Consider the following 15,040-nt stretch of genomic DNA (forward strand, 5'->3'; position numbering starts at 1 on the left):
GATTTCTGAGTACACAGCCAGGAGTAACCCCTGTGCATCGCCGGGTGTGACCCCCCCCAAAAAAAAATTCATAGCAAGTTAACAGGCAGCTCTGGTGTTACTATCCATGTTAAGATTAGAGTTATAGTTCTCAGCTTCTCAGACTTGGGTATGGACCCATTTTGGAATTGGAGGGGGCTGTAGATTCTCCACACCTCGTGTAAGTATAGAGAAAGGAGTCGTGTTTTTTGTTGTTGGAAAACTTGTATGGAAAAGAACACAGAGGTGCCGCAGCCACAGCGAGGATGGGAGGTGGCGAGGATATGCTCACCACGCTGCTTTCTTGCAGGTATTTCGCCCTGGGGCTGCTCTATCACTATAATAAACAAGACGCAGCCGCTGTCCAGGTGAGTTCTTGAGCATTGCCATGTCCCTGCAAGTCAGTGCTGCTCCACTCCGGCAGACCTAGGAAAATAAAAATACAGGTCTGCTGGAAGGCACTTTGGGCCTTATCCACCGTCTTTGCTATAAAACAAAGTAAAGACCTGTTTCAGAAAATAAATTCCTTGAGATATGTGGGATAAGAGCTTTCATCTTTTGAAGGAATGTTCCAAGATGGAGTGTTTGGAAATTTGAGACCTAGTTGGGCCAGAGTGAGAATACATCAGGTAGGGTCTTTTTGTCTGCACATGGCCAACCGGGGTTCAGACCCTGATACCCCAGAAGGTCCCACAAGCCCCACCAGGAGTGATCACGAAGCATAGAGCCAGGACTAAGCCCTGAGCACTACCAGGTGTGGCCAAAAACAAGAAGGGAGGGAGAGAAGGAGGGAGGGAGGGAATTTAGAGACACAAGACCATGTCCCAAATACATTTATTCTGGTTTTGGAGCCACACCCAGTGATGCTCAGGACTTACTACGGGCTCTGTGCCCAAGGGTCACTGCTGGCAGGGCATGGGAGACCAGGTGGGAAACTAGAAGTTGAATGCAGATCAGCCACATGCAAGGCAAATGCACTATCCGCTGTACTATCCCTCGAGCCTTATATTTCTATTTATTTTATGATTCTGCACTCAGGGATCACTCCTGGCAGTGTAGTGCTCCTGGGACTGAATGTGGTGCCAGGGATTGAACCTGGTTTGGCCATGTGCAAGAATAGCACCCTACTCTCTGTGCTGTTACTCCAGCCCCTAGGTTGGAGTTTATTTTATGCCTAGTTTATTCCTGCACCCCAATGTTTGCTTCTTCTTTGTTCTTCTGTGAAATCTTTTTCTTCTGTGCACTCATCTCTTTGGATTGAGGGACACACTGCTCTTTCTCAGCAAGGACCGTTTCTGTGTGGCAGGGCTGACTCTGCCCATGAGCCTGTATGTGACACAGCTCTTCTGGGATGCTTTGTTCATGCCTGTGCTCAGCAAGCAGAAACTCTGCCTCAAACCCTGCAGTCAGCTTGATTCTGCATTTTTTAGTTTATTATTAAATGATGCCTGATCTTCTATATTGAATTCCTTCACATGTATCTAAATGCAAGTGTTTGGTTCTAGAATCTAGGCAAACAGATTTACTCATTCCTCTCTAATATTTTACCTGCCACTTCTCTGTTTTTGTTTCCTTTGCTTACACTTCTCCCACTGGCAGTTGTCTCTTCCTTATTCATAAGTAGCCTCGTTTAGAATCAGACTCTGCATTTTTAAGCATGGGAAGCAAGCATCCTGCATTCCCTGGGGGCCTCCAACCTCATGTCCAGCCCCGCTCTGTTGACCTGGGCCCAGTACCACCATTGATACACCAGAAGGACAAATGGGGCTTCTGCAGACTGGCAGCCCTCAGATACTTCTTTTTGATTACACATACCCTTGTTAGTAACGGCAGTTGCTCAGGGTTTTTTTTTTTTCCCCAACTCAACACAGAGATTGATTTGCCTCTTGATTTGTGTGATTTCATAGGTGGAGGGTTTGGGTCAAGCGAATAACACATGACCTCGGGGCCCTTGGGGCTGCTACAGAAGAGGAAGCTCCTGTAACTTTTAAGTACAGGTCATCCTCCTGCCCAGTAGCCCCAGTGATGTGGTGCCAACACCACAAGAGGTGCAGCGTACAGGAGTGCTTCAGTACCATCTGGGAAACGCTGCGGTCCTTCCATATGTCTTGTGCACATTCCATCCTCTGCTCCATTTTGTCTCTGAACCCCGTAAAATACTGAGCACAGTGCACAGGGATGGGAAGAGTTGTTGTGCCCTGTCGTTTAGGGAACGACGATAAGATTGTGACACGTCTGGTGCAGGTGCAACCACTGAAGGCTCCAGTCTGGAATATAGATTTTCCCCACCCCTGGGTGGGTTAGATCCACAGGTGCAGAAGTCTGGGGCACTGAGCACCTTCTCTATGACAAGGCCACAGGACGAAGCGAGTGTGTGTGACCTGCCGTCTCCTTGTTTCTGCTCCTTGCCAGCTATGGGTGAACATCGTGAATGGGGACGTGCAGGACGCCACCCGCACGGACCTGTATGAGTATGTCGTCGATTTTCTCACCTACAGCTTGGACCAGGAGCTCGTGTGGAAGTATGCTGACTGGGTCTTACAGAAAAGCCAGGAGGTGGGTGCTGTGCGATTACTTCCATTTCAGGAGGTGTGAATGGGCGGCCTGGCAAGGACCGACAGAGGCTGGACTTGAGATGGGAAAATCAGCCGTGCTTCAGCCTTTCTGCCTCATCCCATCCCCTTTGAACACACCCTCCTCCTTGTGCTATTCAGTCTAAGTTCTCAGAGTTTCTGCTTTGGCTAGGGCACAGATTTTTTTTTTCTTTTTGGGTCATACCTGGAGATGGCTCAGGAGTTACTTCTGGCTCTGCACTCAGGAATTACTCCTGGCAGTGGTCAGGGGACCATATGGGATGCTGGGGATCCAACCCAGGGCAAATGCCCTCCCCATTGTACTATGCCTCCAGTCCCAAGGGAGACAAAACTTTTACAGAAAAGTAAAGAACAGCCCCCAGCTTGCTTTCTTACCATCTTCCTTTTTTAAAAAGGAAAAAAGTCAACTTTATCGACCCCAGTCTGTAACCGCATTGGCCTGTGGGTTTTCTGAGGGCTGGAGCAGACTCCAAGTGTTACCCTCAGAGCGTTGGCCACACCAACAAGTCATGGCCTTTGTCTTTGCTCCCACCACCCCTGATACAGAAGTTGTGGAGCCTGGAGGGAGGTGGAAGGTGAGCATGTGACCAGGCCTCTATGGGAGCCTGGGCAGCGAGGCTGGTACTCACCCACACTGTGTGGGCTGGTGAGGACAGGGGCAGCATGCCCAGGCAGAGGGATAGGATGCTTGTCAGATCCCTGAAGAGTCCTGGAGGAAAATACCCTCGCCACTGAGAATAGTTGCCTTTCCTGAGAAGTACCTCGAGAAACAGCCTGAGCTTTCTGATGCAGGACCTCAGTGACGTTTGTTTTTGAGGCTCCGAAGGCCCTTCTAAAGATGGCTCTTACAGAGGAAGAAAGACAAACACAGGATGAGCTCGCTTATGTATGGAATTCAGACTACTGGATGAGGAAATGTAAAGGGTATCAGATGTGTAGATATCCTCATCCCCAGTGTTCAGAGAAGAGACAGACAGAGAAGGAAAGGAATCCAGGGGGAAAGAAGAGAACTAGAAGTAATGGGTGAACAGGCATCAGGGCTTCAGTTATACCAGTGATATGAGTGAGGGGGTTAGCCATAGACCCAACGCACAGATTCAACAGAACTGAAAACATGAGACCTAAGCAGCGAACCCCGGAAACGTTGTGATGTGCCTGTCACATTGACAGGTGGGAGGGAGTAGGGGTTAGGATGGGGGTGGGGGGATCTGGGAACACTGGTGGAGGGAAGTTGACACTGGAGGAGGGATGGGTGTTGAATTATTATATGCCTAAAACACAACTACCAGAAGCTTTGTAAATCATGGCTCTTTAATAAAATTTAAAAAATAAAAAGGCTTTTAGTGCAGCCCCATCTCTGCCGTTCTGAAGATGGCTCTCAGTATGGTGCCATCATTGCCCTTCTCAAGATTCTGATCCTGTGCCTTTTATGGAATCACGACACTGACTCTGGATACATGTGCATTAATATGCTGCCAGCCCTCCACATCTGTGCAGAATGACCCAGCACTGTCAGAAGCCTGAGATCTCCCCAGTCCCAGTCAGAGGACAGGTGTCCTCTCTCTGAAATGTCACAGCAGCCCACAAGGCGGGGACTGCTTAGAGAGGAGGAGACAGACCCAGAGCGTTCAAGAGTGTTGCCTAAGCGTTTTGTTGGTTGGTAGAGCAAAGACTAACCTGTCCAGGCTCATAGAAATCAAAATTTGTATTGTGCAAGCTGGACTGTTTTCTCCTCACTCGTGGGGTTACAAGCACATGAGTGTGGCTGTGTGTTCATGAAACGTGGCACATAGGAGCCTCGGGGAAAGGCTGTGGGGACTTGAAAGAGGACCTGCAGGTCCCTTTGGCATGGGAGCAAAACCCAGAAAGATATTGGGTGACTCAATCTGGGTTTTTTCCAGGGAATCCACAGAATCGATTCCGGTATTTTGAGAACTGAGTTCATCCATGTCTTTTCATTGTCCACTTCACAAAGTCTTTAGCTTATCATTCAGCAGCTGTCCTTGGTCTTAGATGATCTGGGGTCTCTGTCATTGCTCCTCACAGCGCTGTGCATCTGTGGCACTGTGTGGCTTTGACAGTGTTCTTGTCTCGGGTCACGTGTGTGCAGTTGATACAGTGACGGCTGGGTGCTCCAAAGGCCTCCTGATGAGCTTGCTGCTTTTCTTTCAGGTCGGAGTTAAAGTGTTCACTGAGAGACCATTGGATGAACAGCAGAACAGTTTCAATCCCAACGATATCATCACTTGCCTTAACAAATACCCCAAAGCCCTTGTCAAGTACCTGGAACATCTAGTTATGGACCAGAGACTACAGGTGAAGATTCAAATGGCACATAGGTGGCACCTGAGTGCCGAGGAAAGGGTGTGGGCTGCAGGCCTCAGGGGGAAACTGCAGAAATAGAACCTGACCCCGGCACCAGCATGCAGCAGGCGATAAGGGGAGGTCTGCCGGGCAGCCGGGACTGGTGGGAGGTCTTGAGCCTCTGCTCCTGGTCCATGCTGCTTGGGTTTTTTTTCTCCTCCTTAGAGGACATGAGAGAAGCTACCGCTTTTTGGAGGATGAAGGCCTAAGTCCTTGACCATCCCTTCTTAAAAAAAAAAAAAAAAGGTGGTGCCTTTTCAGGTTTCCTGGCTTGTGTGTGAGTTTCCAGTGCCCCCAGTGGAGCCCCGTGAGAAGTCCGAGCTCGGACTCGCACAGTTGCATTGGGGGTGCTCTCGGTGGTAGCCTGGGGCAAGCCCAGTGCTTCCGGCTGGCAAACGCCGTGTGTGTGCTTGGGTCTCCTGCAGAGGGAAGAGTTCCACACGCGCCTCGCACTCCTCTACCTAGATCAGGTACTGCAGCAGCGGCCTCCGGATGGTGGCCCCGGGGCAGAGGCCCCCGAGGTGCAAAAGAAGCTCCGCCTCCTGCTCCAGAGATCCGACCTATACAGAGTCCACTTTCTGCTAGGTAAGGGGCTCCCCACAAGGCAAGGGGCAGGGAAGAAGGTGGCCGGGCTCTAGGGTTGGGTCCACAGGTGGGAGCTAGATGCCAGGGGTGGGGGGTGGGGTGGCACAGCTTTTTGTGCTTGCTCTACAAAAGCCTTTTCCTAGTGGCGCAGGAGGGCCCTGGCTGAGGTGGGGAGGCGTGTGTGTCAGTGTGTGTGTTTGTGAGTTTGTATGTCTGTGTGTGTGTCTGAATGTATATGTGTGTGAGTATATGAATGTTACTGTGTATGACTGAGTATACGTCTGTCTGTGCATAAGAGTGAGTGTGAAGGTAAGTGCATTTGTGTGTGAGTGTGACTCTATGGATGTGCTTGAGTCTGTATCACTGGGTGTGTGAACATGTGTGCAAGTGTGTGTGTGTGTGTGTGTGTGGCTGTGTATTTGAGTACGTGGTGCAGGGGATCAAACCCAAGTCAGCCCCAGTTCTCTATAACACTGTATAGGGCCTCCCGAGCCCTGTCAGGAGTTACCCAGAATGCAGCTGGGCTTGGGCCTTGCCCCCCGTCGCAACCCCAATAAGAAAAAGCAAATACAGCGCCTATTTTATTTTTATTTTATTTATTTATTTATTATCTTTTTGGCTCACACTCAGCAACGCACCAGGGTTACTCCTGGCTTTGCACTCAGGAATTACTCCTGGCGGTGTTTAGGGGACCATATGGGATGCTAGGGATGGAACCCGCGTCAGCCATGTGCAAGGCAAACACCATACCTGCTGTACTATCACTCCTGCCCCACAGCACCTATTTTAGCCAAGAAATGTTAAACTGGGAAAATAGAAATAGCGGTGCGTTAGCTGGAGAACTAGATCGTGGCACTAGCTGTCTCACATGAACCTTTGCCTGTTCTGCCTTTGCCTATGATTGTTGTTGCTGTTTTGGGACCATACCTGGCTGTGCTTGAGGCCTGACCAAGGAGGGACCCTCCTGTGACTAGTAGCTCCCCCATACAGAGCTGACACTGCAGCCCTCTGAACCGTCTCCCTGGGTCCTCAGGGCTCCCGACCACTCTGTTCCTTCCATCATTCCTTCTCCCCACCCTTAAGTTCTTTTGAATTTAATTTTAAGGTTTAATTTTATTCTTGGCTCATGATACTTTTTTTTTCTTTTTGGGTCACACCCGACGATGCTCAGGGTTTCCTCCTGGCTCTGCACTCAGGAATTACTCCTGGCGGTGCTCGGGGGACTATATGGGATGTTGGGAATCGAACCTGGGTTTGTTGCATGCAAGGCAAACGCCTTACCTTTGTGCTATCTCTCCAGCCCCTCATGATACTCTAAAGCGTGTTTTTTTCATGGACAGAATCCCAACACCACGCCCATCACAGTGCACCCATCTCCCTCCCTACCCTCTCCTAGCCCCCAAAACCCCCTACTCAGTTGTGTGGGTCAGTTCCCATTGATGCTGCATTTGCATCTTTGTTGCCGCCTTGCTGTGTACCTCAAGTCCTACCTTTGAGAGGGAGCATCCCGAATCTGCCCCTTTCCTTCTGCCGGACTTCCCTCAGCATGGTCTCCTCTAGTTCCACCCTTGTTGCTGCAAATCCCACTGCTGTAAAGCCTGCGGGATGCAAGAACTGGGCTCCGGTCCCGACTAGGAAGGCGAGCCCCGGGTCCGCCGGTGGGGGTTCAGCAGGGGGCAGGTGGCGGGTCTCCCTCACTCACAGGGAGGCTACTCACAGGCTTGTACCCCTCGCAGAGCGGGTGCGCGGGGCCGGGCTGCCCCTGGAGCGCGCCATCCTGCATGGGAAGCTGGAGGAGCACGCCGAGGCGCTGCGCATCCTGGTGCTGGAGCTGCAGGATTTCACTGCGGCAGAGGACTACTGCACGTGGCGCTCGGAGGGCCGCGACCCCGCCTACCGCCAGCGCCTCTTCCACTCGCTGCTCAGCCTCTACCTGGGCGCCGAGCTGTCGGTGGCCGCCGCCGACCTCCTGAATCGCCACGCGGCCGAGTTCGACGCGGCGCAGGTGCTGCCGCAGCTGCCGGGCACCTGGTCGGTGCAGCTGCTCTGCCCGTTCCTGATGGGCGCCGTGCGGGACAGCGTGCACAGCGGCAGGAACGCGCAAGTCGCCGTGGGCCTGGCCCGCGCCGAGAACCGGATCTACAAGTACGAGAAGGTGAGCAATGAATGGGTAGTGGGTGCAGGGGCCCCTCCCCTTCCAGGAAAATGTTCTTTCTCCTTTGCTTTCACCGTGCGCCCCACCGTGTCGAATGTCCCAGCTTCCCAGGGAGACCACCGTTTTCCCCTGGGTGCCTTTTTCCCTTTCACTTCAAAGCGAAAAATGAACCTGTGGCAACGGCCCCCACCTCACTTGGGTGTCTTGGTTTGGGGGGCCACACCGGACAACACGCAGGGCTTACTCCTGGCTCTGCACTCAAGAGTTACTCCTGGCCATGCTCCAGGTGTTAGGGAGGCCTGCTGGCGTCTCCCAGAGTTGGAAGCACAAGAAGTGACAGACATGGGGAGAGTTACAGATGTTACAGACAGATTTATTCTCACACAAGGCTCAGCACAGTAGGCTCCAAAGTCTAAAAGACATCGAAGGCGGAGCATTTGCCAGGCAGTCAGTTCATACCTTAAGCCCCCATTCCATACCCGAATACACCTAACCCCTTCCCAGAATCTAGGAATGTGCACAGAAGCAAATAAGGGGGCCAGAACAATAGTACAGAGGGTAGGATGTTTGCCTTGTACATGGCCGACCTGGGTTCGATCCCTGGCGTCCCATATGGTCCCCCGAGCACCGTCAGGAGTAATTCCTGAGTGCATGAGCCAGGAGTAACCCCGGTGCATCGCCTGGTGTGACCCAAAAAGAAAAAAAAAATAAAATAAAAGAAGCAAATCAGTCGGTTAGTCCTTACTGTAACTTCTCAAAAATTACAGCCGGCAACAGCTAGCTTACATCATCCCGTTACGGCGGTTCCTGTGAGTTCAGTCTGTCCTGACCAGGCAGTGAGCAGGGAAGCAAGTCTAGGTAGTTGGGCCTTCAGCCTCTCTGGGGTTAAAACAGCCCTCCATCCTCCAAACAGAGACCATACAAGGTGCTGGGGAGTGAATCCGATTCAGCTGTGTACCAAGACAAGCACCTTCCCCTCTGTTTTTTTTGGTTTGTTTTATTTTTGGGTTGTTGTTTTTTTTTTTTTTTTTTTTTTTTTTTGCTTTTTCTGGGGGAGGAGTCGCACCCAGCGATGCACAGGGGTTACTCCTAGCTCTGCACTCAGGAAGTACTCCTGGCGGTTCTTGGGGGACTATATGGGATGCTGGGGATTGATTGAACACAGTTCGGCGGCATGTAAGGCAAACACCTTACCCACTGTGCTGTCACTCTGGCCCCACACTCTCCTCGCTGTAGTCGGGCACATAGCACCACACTTAGTGCCCTGGCCACTGTTCCCTGCTTCCCTTCCCCAGATCATTTCGTCCATGCCACAGTGCCACATTCCCACCCAAGGAAGCAGGCATGGAACAGGCTTTCCCACACTCTGGGTGGGTTCTTTGAGGCTGGGGAGGCTATTAATCCATGGTGGGGTCCCCAGAGCTCAGGCTGCCTGCTGGGGCCGTGATGGAGTGAAAAGACTTGAGGACCTCACTAAGTTACTATTCAGGCCCACAGGTTTACCTGGGTAAATGTTTCAGAGAAGCCTCTCACCTGCACCCCACCCCTGAGATTTTATGGGGATGGTCTTGCAGTAGTGCCCTGGGGGTACAGAGGCCACACCTCCTCATACTTGGCCCTGGGACTGTGGGGGCTGAGCATTGCTGGGGCCTGCTTGCCTTGTCCTGAGGCGCTTGACCTTGCTCCCACCCTCTGGCCTTCACCCTGGCCACAAAAGGGCATTTTAACTTGAGAACCTCAGTGCTACTTACCATACAGAGACCGGTGGAGTCACTGCTCAGTTTCCTTATTTACCCTAAAAGAAATGAACCTGGGGCTGGAGTGATAGACAGTAGAGCGGGTAGGGCACTTGCTTTGCGTGCAGCTGCCATGGGATCAATCCTTGGCACTCTGTATGGTCCTTGGATGCCAGGAGTGACCCCTGAGTGCAGAACCAGGAGTAAGCCCCAAGTACTGCCAGGTATGGCCCCAAAACAAACCAAAATGTTTTCCAAAATCCATCAGCAAGATGCCACTCAGTTCCCCTGGAAAGACCCTGATTCCAGCTTAATGTTCTTGTTAGCAAATGAGAAGGCCAGGAGATCAGTCTGCATCCCTGTTACACTCAACATTACCTGACTTGCTGTCATAGTAGGCCTGCCTTCCTTCCTTAAATGTAGAAGGTGAGTATTTAAAAGCAGATCCTGTTTTTTGGACGTGCCTTGGTTAGATAAGCACTCATTGCTTTCTGCGGAGTAACAAAGCAGTTTTGTAGCTTTTTATACTTCTTCAGTTACCAATGATGTTTTTATGTTTATATGTGATATTTTGCTTCAAGAAGTTGTTATTGAAATACTGATCTGGGGCCAGGGAGATAGTACAGCACATATAAGGTGCTTGCCTTGCCTGCAGCTGACTCTGACTCAATCCTGGCACCACATAGGGTCCCCCAAGTCCTACCAGGAGTAATTTCTGAGCCCTAAGCATCACCTGGTATAGCCCCCACAACAACCAAAAAATAATACTCTTTATCATTAGTAATAATTCATGGGGCAATATATGTGAGCTCTGAAAAACCCAAATAACTATTGTTAACTAGCAAAAAATCAGCCAAATTAACTCTCAAGATTCAGTTGACTTTAATTAGGGAGCACCCTAACTAGATAAACAAACAGGAAGGTCCTACAGAAAGGTATTCAGAATGAAAGGGGTTTTCAAGGATAGTAGAGATAAGGACCAGGAGGATTACTTCACAGCTTGGAAGACAGCCTCACATGCTGGGGGAAATGGAAGCTCAGATAGAGAAGGGACCACCAAGTAAAGGATGTTTGGAGGGCCCGCTTGGGATGGGAGATGTGTGCTGAAAGTAAACTCTAGACTGAGCATGATGGCCACTTAATACTTATATTATAAACCACAAGGTTAAAGGAGAGAGAGAGAGAGAGAGAGAGAGGGAGGGAGAGAGAGAGAGAGTAAAAGTGAATCCGCCTGCCACAGAGGCAGGTGGGGGGTGGGGGGGGTGGGATACTGGGAACACTGGTGGTGGAGAATGGGTACTGGTGGAAGATTGGGTACTCGATCATTGTGTGACTGAAACATAAGCATGAAAATTTGTAAATCTGTAATTACCTCACGGTGATTCACTTAAAAAAATAATAATTTTAAAAAAGATTTAAAAAAAAGAATGAAAAGGGTATTATAGTCAGGAGAGGGGCAAGGGAAGAGAAATAGGGATTGTTTCAGGCTTAGGGAGTGACTTTTTTTAACTTTGGGTACTGTGGTCTATAAACCATTATTAATATTAGTAGGGTTTCATGCATGAACTGTTCTAGCACTGAACCCTCCACCCAGGTGTCCACTTCTGTCCATTATATTATTGTCCCAGGCCCTTTTCCCACCCTCCCCAGCCCCTTCTCACTAAAGACCACCTCTCTGTTGCATTTGGGCCTTCTCTAGTCCCCTGTTCTGTTTCGTCACAGCCATATATAGGAGCACACGGCTGGGACTAGAGTGATAGTACAGCTGGTAGGGCGTTTTTGCCTTGCACGCGGCCAACCCGGGTTCCATTCCCAGAATCCCATATGGTCCCCTGAGCACCGCCAGGGGTAATTCCTGAGTGCAGAGCCAGGAGTAACCCCTGAGCATCGCTGGGTATGACCGAAAGCGAGAGAGAGAGAGGAGAGAAAGAGAGATCATTGTTTGTTTCTTTTCTTGCAGATGAAGCTGAAAGGAAGCTCGGTTCGGCTCTCAGACAAAAAGCTTTGCCAGATGTGCCAGAATCCCTTTTGTGAGCCCGTGTTTGTCAGATACCCTAATGGTGGCCTTGTGCACACCCATTGTGCAGCTGGCAGACACCGGAGCCCCAGCCCGCCCACCCCTGGCCCTCGGACTTGAAGCAGCCTGCAAGGGCACTGGGGGTCCCACGTTCTTCACCCAGCTGACAGGGTGCAGGGAGCAGAGTCGGGGCAGTCTGGGCCCACCAGGACAGAGAGATGGCATGCCAGGGTGCTGGGGGTACCTCCAGACCTTGCTGCCCGTAGCTCCACACTGAATGTAAACGCACAACCACCCCCCCTCCCTCCCCAGGGAGACGGCAGGACATGGCATCCACAGAGCCCAACTGCCGCCCAGCAAGACGTGAGCCTGCACATGTGACCGACCGCCCTGGTCCAGCCTCCAGGTTCCTGTTCATTTGCACTGGAAACGTCGACAGAGACGAGGCCCTCTCCTTGGTGGGGGCCCCCCGTGATACCTGCCCCTTCCGTGAGCCTGGGGCTGCCTCTCCTGCAGACTCCTCTGGGAAGTGCTTCACCCACTCTGCTCACACCATACCCTTCCTCTGCATCCCCAGAGACTGACCACAGCACTCCCCACTGGAATAGTGGGTGTGTCTAGCCACCTTGCAAGTGACCCTGGCACCAAGGAGAGCAGCTGCCCCACCATGGGGAAGGGAATGGGGTGAGAACCCTGTGGGATGAGGCGCACCCGTCCTTCCTTCACCGTCTTATCATCTACTGATCCCAAACTCCACAGCGAACATGTTCGCTCAGCATCACCTATCACCTTTGTCATCTGTACTAGTTAGGGGAGTTCCGGAGGGAGGGATATTTTTTTTTTTTTCATTACAACTGTACCTTCCGTTCAACTCTTGGGGAAAGAAAAGGGAAATGTTTTGAGCACAAACATGCGGATTTCAGGAGCAGTGTGAGCAAGGTGCAGGGCAGGGGGACGGCTGCCGTGTCTATCCCCAAGGACATCCTACCTGGCAGCCACTGCCCACCCCCCATGGGGGAGCCCCACCCTTGGCCTTACCTCCCTGCACTTTACATGCCTGATCCTGCAGCTTCTGAAGACATAGGAAAATGCCTCTTGTGCATCCCTGTTCAGGGACTGATTTTATGTTTCTGTTTAGAAGCACTCAGAAAGCTGAAGCTGTCATTGTTACACTGCCCTCTGAAGTTTTTCCATTGTGAGTCTCAATTCTATTAGGAACAGACAAGAAAGACACCATGTCATCTTCATCGTCGTTCTCGACCCCATCCCCCAAAACACACACACACAGAGCAGCCTTGGCAGGCAAGCGTTTGTTCTACAGTGACAGCCTGAGCCTTAGTGGGGGAAGCACATTGTCGTTTCTCTGAAAAATGTATTTCTGTACCAGTAATGGTCAGTATTCTTCCTTTGGAGACTCAGAATGGGCCAAGAGGGCAGAGCCATCCATGCATTCTTTGAGATACGTGTCTCAGTTGTCTGAAGAAGAAATGAAGACAGTTCCCTGGAAGTCACCCATCTGCCATGTCGGTTGTCTGACTTTCCAAGCCTGCTCAGATTGTATGTACCCTGCGAATGACTTAGGGAACGATCTTGTGACAGTGTACATCATCATTCCAACTTGTGCGTTTGAATGAACTTTTTCAAAGAGCAAGTTACCAGTAATGCAATATTGCACTTTTTAAAGCACTGTTTCTCTGTATACAAAATGGGTAAAAATCTTTTAAAAGCCTTGTGATTGCTCATTCCTAACTTTGGGACAGAAGTCTTTCTCTCTCTCTCTCTCTCTCTCTCTCTCTCTCTCTCTCTCTCTCTCTCTCTCTCTCTCTTGTCATTGATCAATATTTTGAAACATTTGTTATCCTTTAGAATAATGAGAATTAAAGCTAACTAATTTTCCATCTGTATCAAATCTTAACATAGAGGGGCCGAATGACACTGCATAACTGACCCCTCTGTTTCAAGACCATACCTTTCTCTGACTCTTACTAAGCCCCTTTTTCAAATATTTTTGAAGAAATACATGTTTCTTTCTAAAGCCTGCTGTTTTGTGACTGTGCATTGAATAAAGCAATTGGAAGCATCACTCTGCCCTTTTTCCCCTCCCTCAGTAGCCTCCGTGGAACCATTCTGGTTAAAACAGCATGAACTGATCTCATCGACAGTGGCATTCTATACTGTTTCAGTTTCCCAACTGTTCTACTATTGCCTTTCTGGTTTGAGTGCAGTAGTGTGAGGGCTCAGACAGACCCACTCATGCCCACGGGCTTGATGAGTCCACGCTGACTCTGCAGGGCCGGTATGTGGGACAGCAGTACTCAGTCGAAATCTGCCATCCTGACTTACTCCCTCACAGGGATTTTTGTCCTAGCATCTTGATCCTCTGCCCTTGTGTGCGTCCCAGATATTCAAATTGTACAGATATAAACATGATGGTTTTATTAAAATTCTTTTAATACTTTGTTTTCTGTCGTTTTCAAATACAATGTCGGGGAAGCCCTGGTTTATACTCAGATCTAAGGGGTCCTAGATTCATTGCCTAAATCAGCACCTACAAAAGACTGCCCCCTTAGATACTTTGTTGCTACTTTACTGAATCTCTAGCCCTCCACTTCGGATTTCATCCTCCACAGTTTTTATAAGGTGTTCCTGGCATCATTGCTTAGACCAGTCATGCCCTGAGGAATTTAGCAGAGGTCATTTGAGATTACTTCTGGATTTGCCTTTTAGCTGCATAAAAAAGTCCCCCTCGGACCCACTGCCCCTGGGTTTTCAGCCTCATCTTTTACATTTTAGTCTCACCTCTGTCTTTTATTTATTTATTTATTTTTTGCTTCACATCCAGTGATGCACAGGGTTACTCCTGGCTCTGCTCTCAGAAATTACTCCTGGTGGTGCTCAGGGGACCATATGGGATGCAGGGAATTGAACCCGGGTCGGTCGCATGCAGGGCAAACACCCTACTCACTGTGCTATCGCTCCAGCCCCCTCACCTCCGTTTTTTAGAACCTGGCTCACAATAGATTGTTGAGAAATTCCATCCTGTGGAATGAATTTCATGGGACTTCACATGTTCTTTCATTCCTGGCTCTTTCCCAGCCAAGGGGAAGCCTGAATGTGTCCACAGCCAACCCCAGCTGACTCTGACCCTGACTCTGCACTGGTGTGGCCCGGCCAGTCCTGGTGTGTGTGTTTTAGTGGTGGGCGGGGGTGGAGGAGTAGAGGGAGGCTCCTGGGGCCTCATTAAGTAAAAGACACCGAGGTGCTGGCCCCTGAGGTGATGAGTCCAGCAAGCCCCAGACATCTCTGGCTGGTTTCTCACCAACTATAAGGGAGAGGAAGCCAGACGCCAGCCCAGGTAAACTAATTTCAGGCTGTGGTGCTGCTACTTTCAAATGATCCTCAAGCAGCTGCTTGAATATCTTCACTTCTGTATTATTGGTATCTGGTCCATTAGCAATTCAAGATGAGAAACGGGCAGTTAGGCTTGCAAACGATTGGAATGGGTGATATGGCGGGTGGTGGAGAGAGGAAATGAATTTAAATGGATGCACACCCTGTGTGGGTCAGGTCA

At 50.3% G+C, this 15,040-nt stretch overlaps 1 protein-coding gene across 1 annotated transcript in view; it reads left to right on the plus strand.

The window, feature by feature from the left end:
• TGFBRAP1 (transforming growth factor beta receptor associated protein 1) overlaps positions 1-12,137 on the plus strand; it is a 37,605-nt gene extending 25,468 nt beyond the window's left edge. The window contains exons 7-12 of the mRNA XM_056124417.1: positions 329-386; positions 2,431-2,574; positions 4,785-4,928; positions 5,402-5,561; positions 7,298-7,716; positions 11,413-12,137. Coding sequence (XP_055980392.1) covers positions 329-386; positions 2,431-2,574; positions 4,785-4,928; positions 5,402-5,561; positions 7,298-7,716; positions 11,413-11,589 — 1,102 coding nt within the window. The 3' untranslated portion in view covers positions 11,590-12,137. The remainder of the gene's footprint in view (positions 1-328; positions 387-2,430; positions 2,575-4,784; positions 4,929-5,401; positions 5,562-7,297; positions 7,717-11,412) is intronic.
• The last annotated feature ends 2,903 nt before the right edge of the window (positions 12,138-15,040 follow it).

Source organism: Sorex fumeus, unplaced genomic scaffold (genome assembly GCF_029834395.1).
Source record: "Sorex fumeus unplaced genomic scaffold, SorFum_2.1 ptg000006l, whole genome shotgun sequence".
Classification (NCBI taxonomy): domain Eukaryota; kingdom Metazoa; phylum Chordata; class Mammalia; order Eulipotyphla; family Soricidae; genus Sorex; species Sorex fumeus.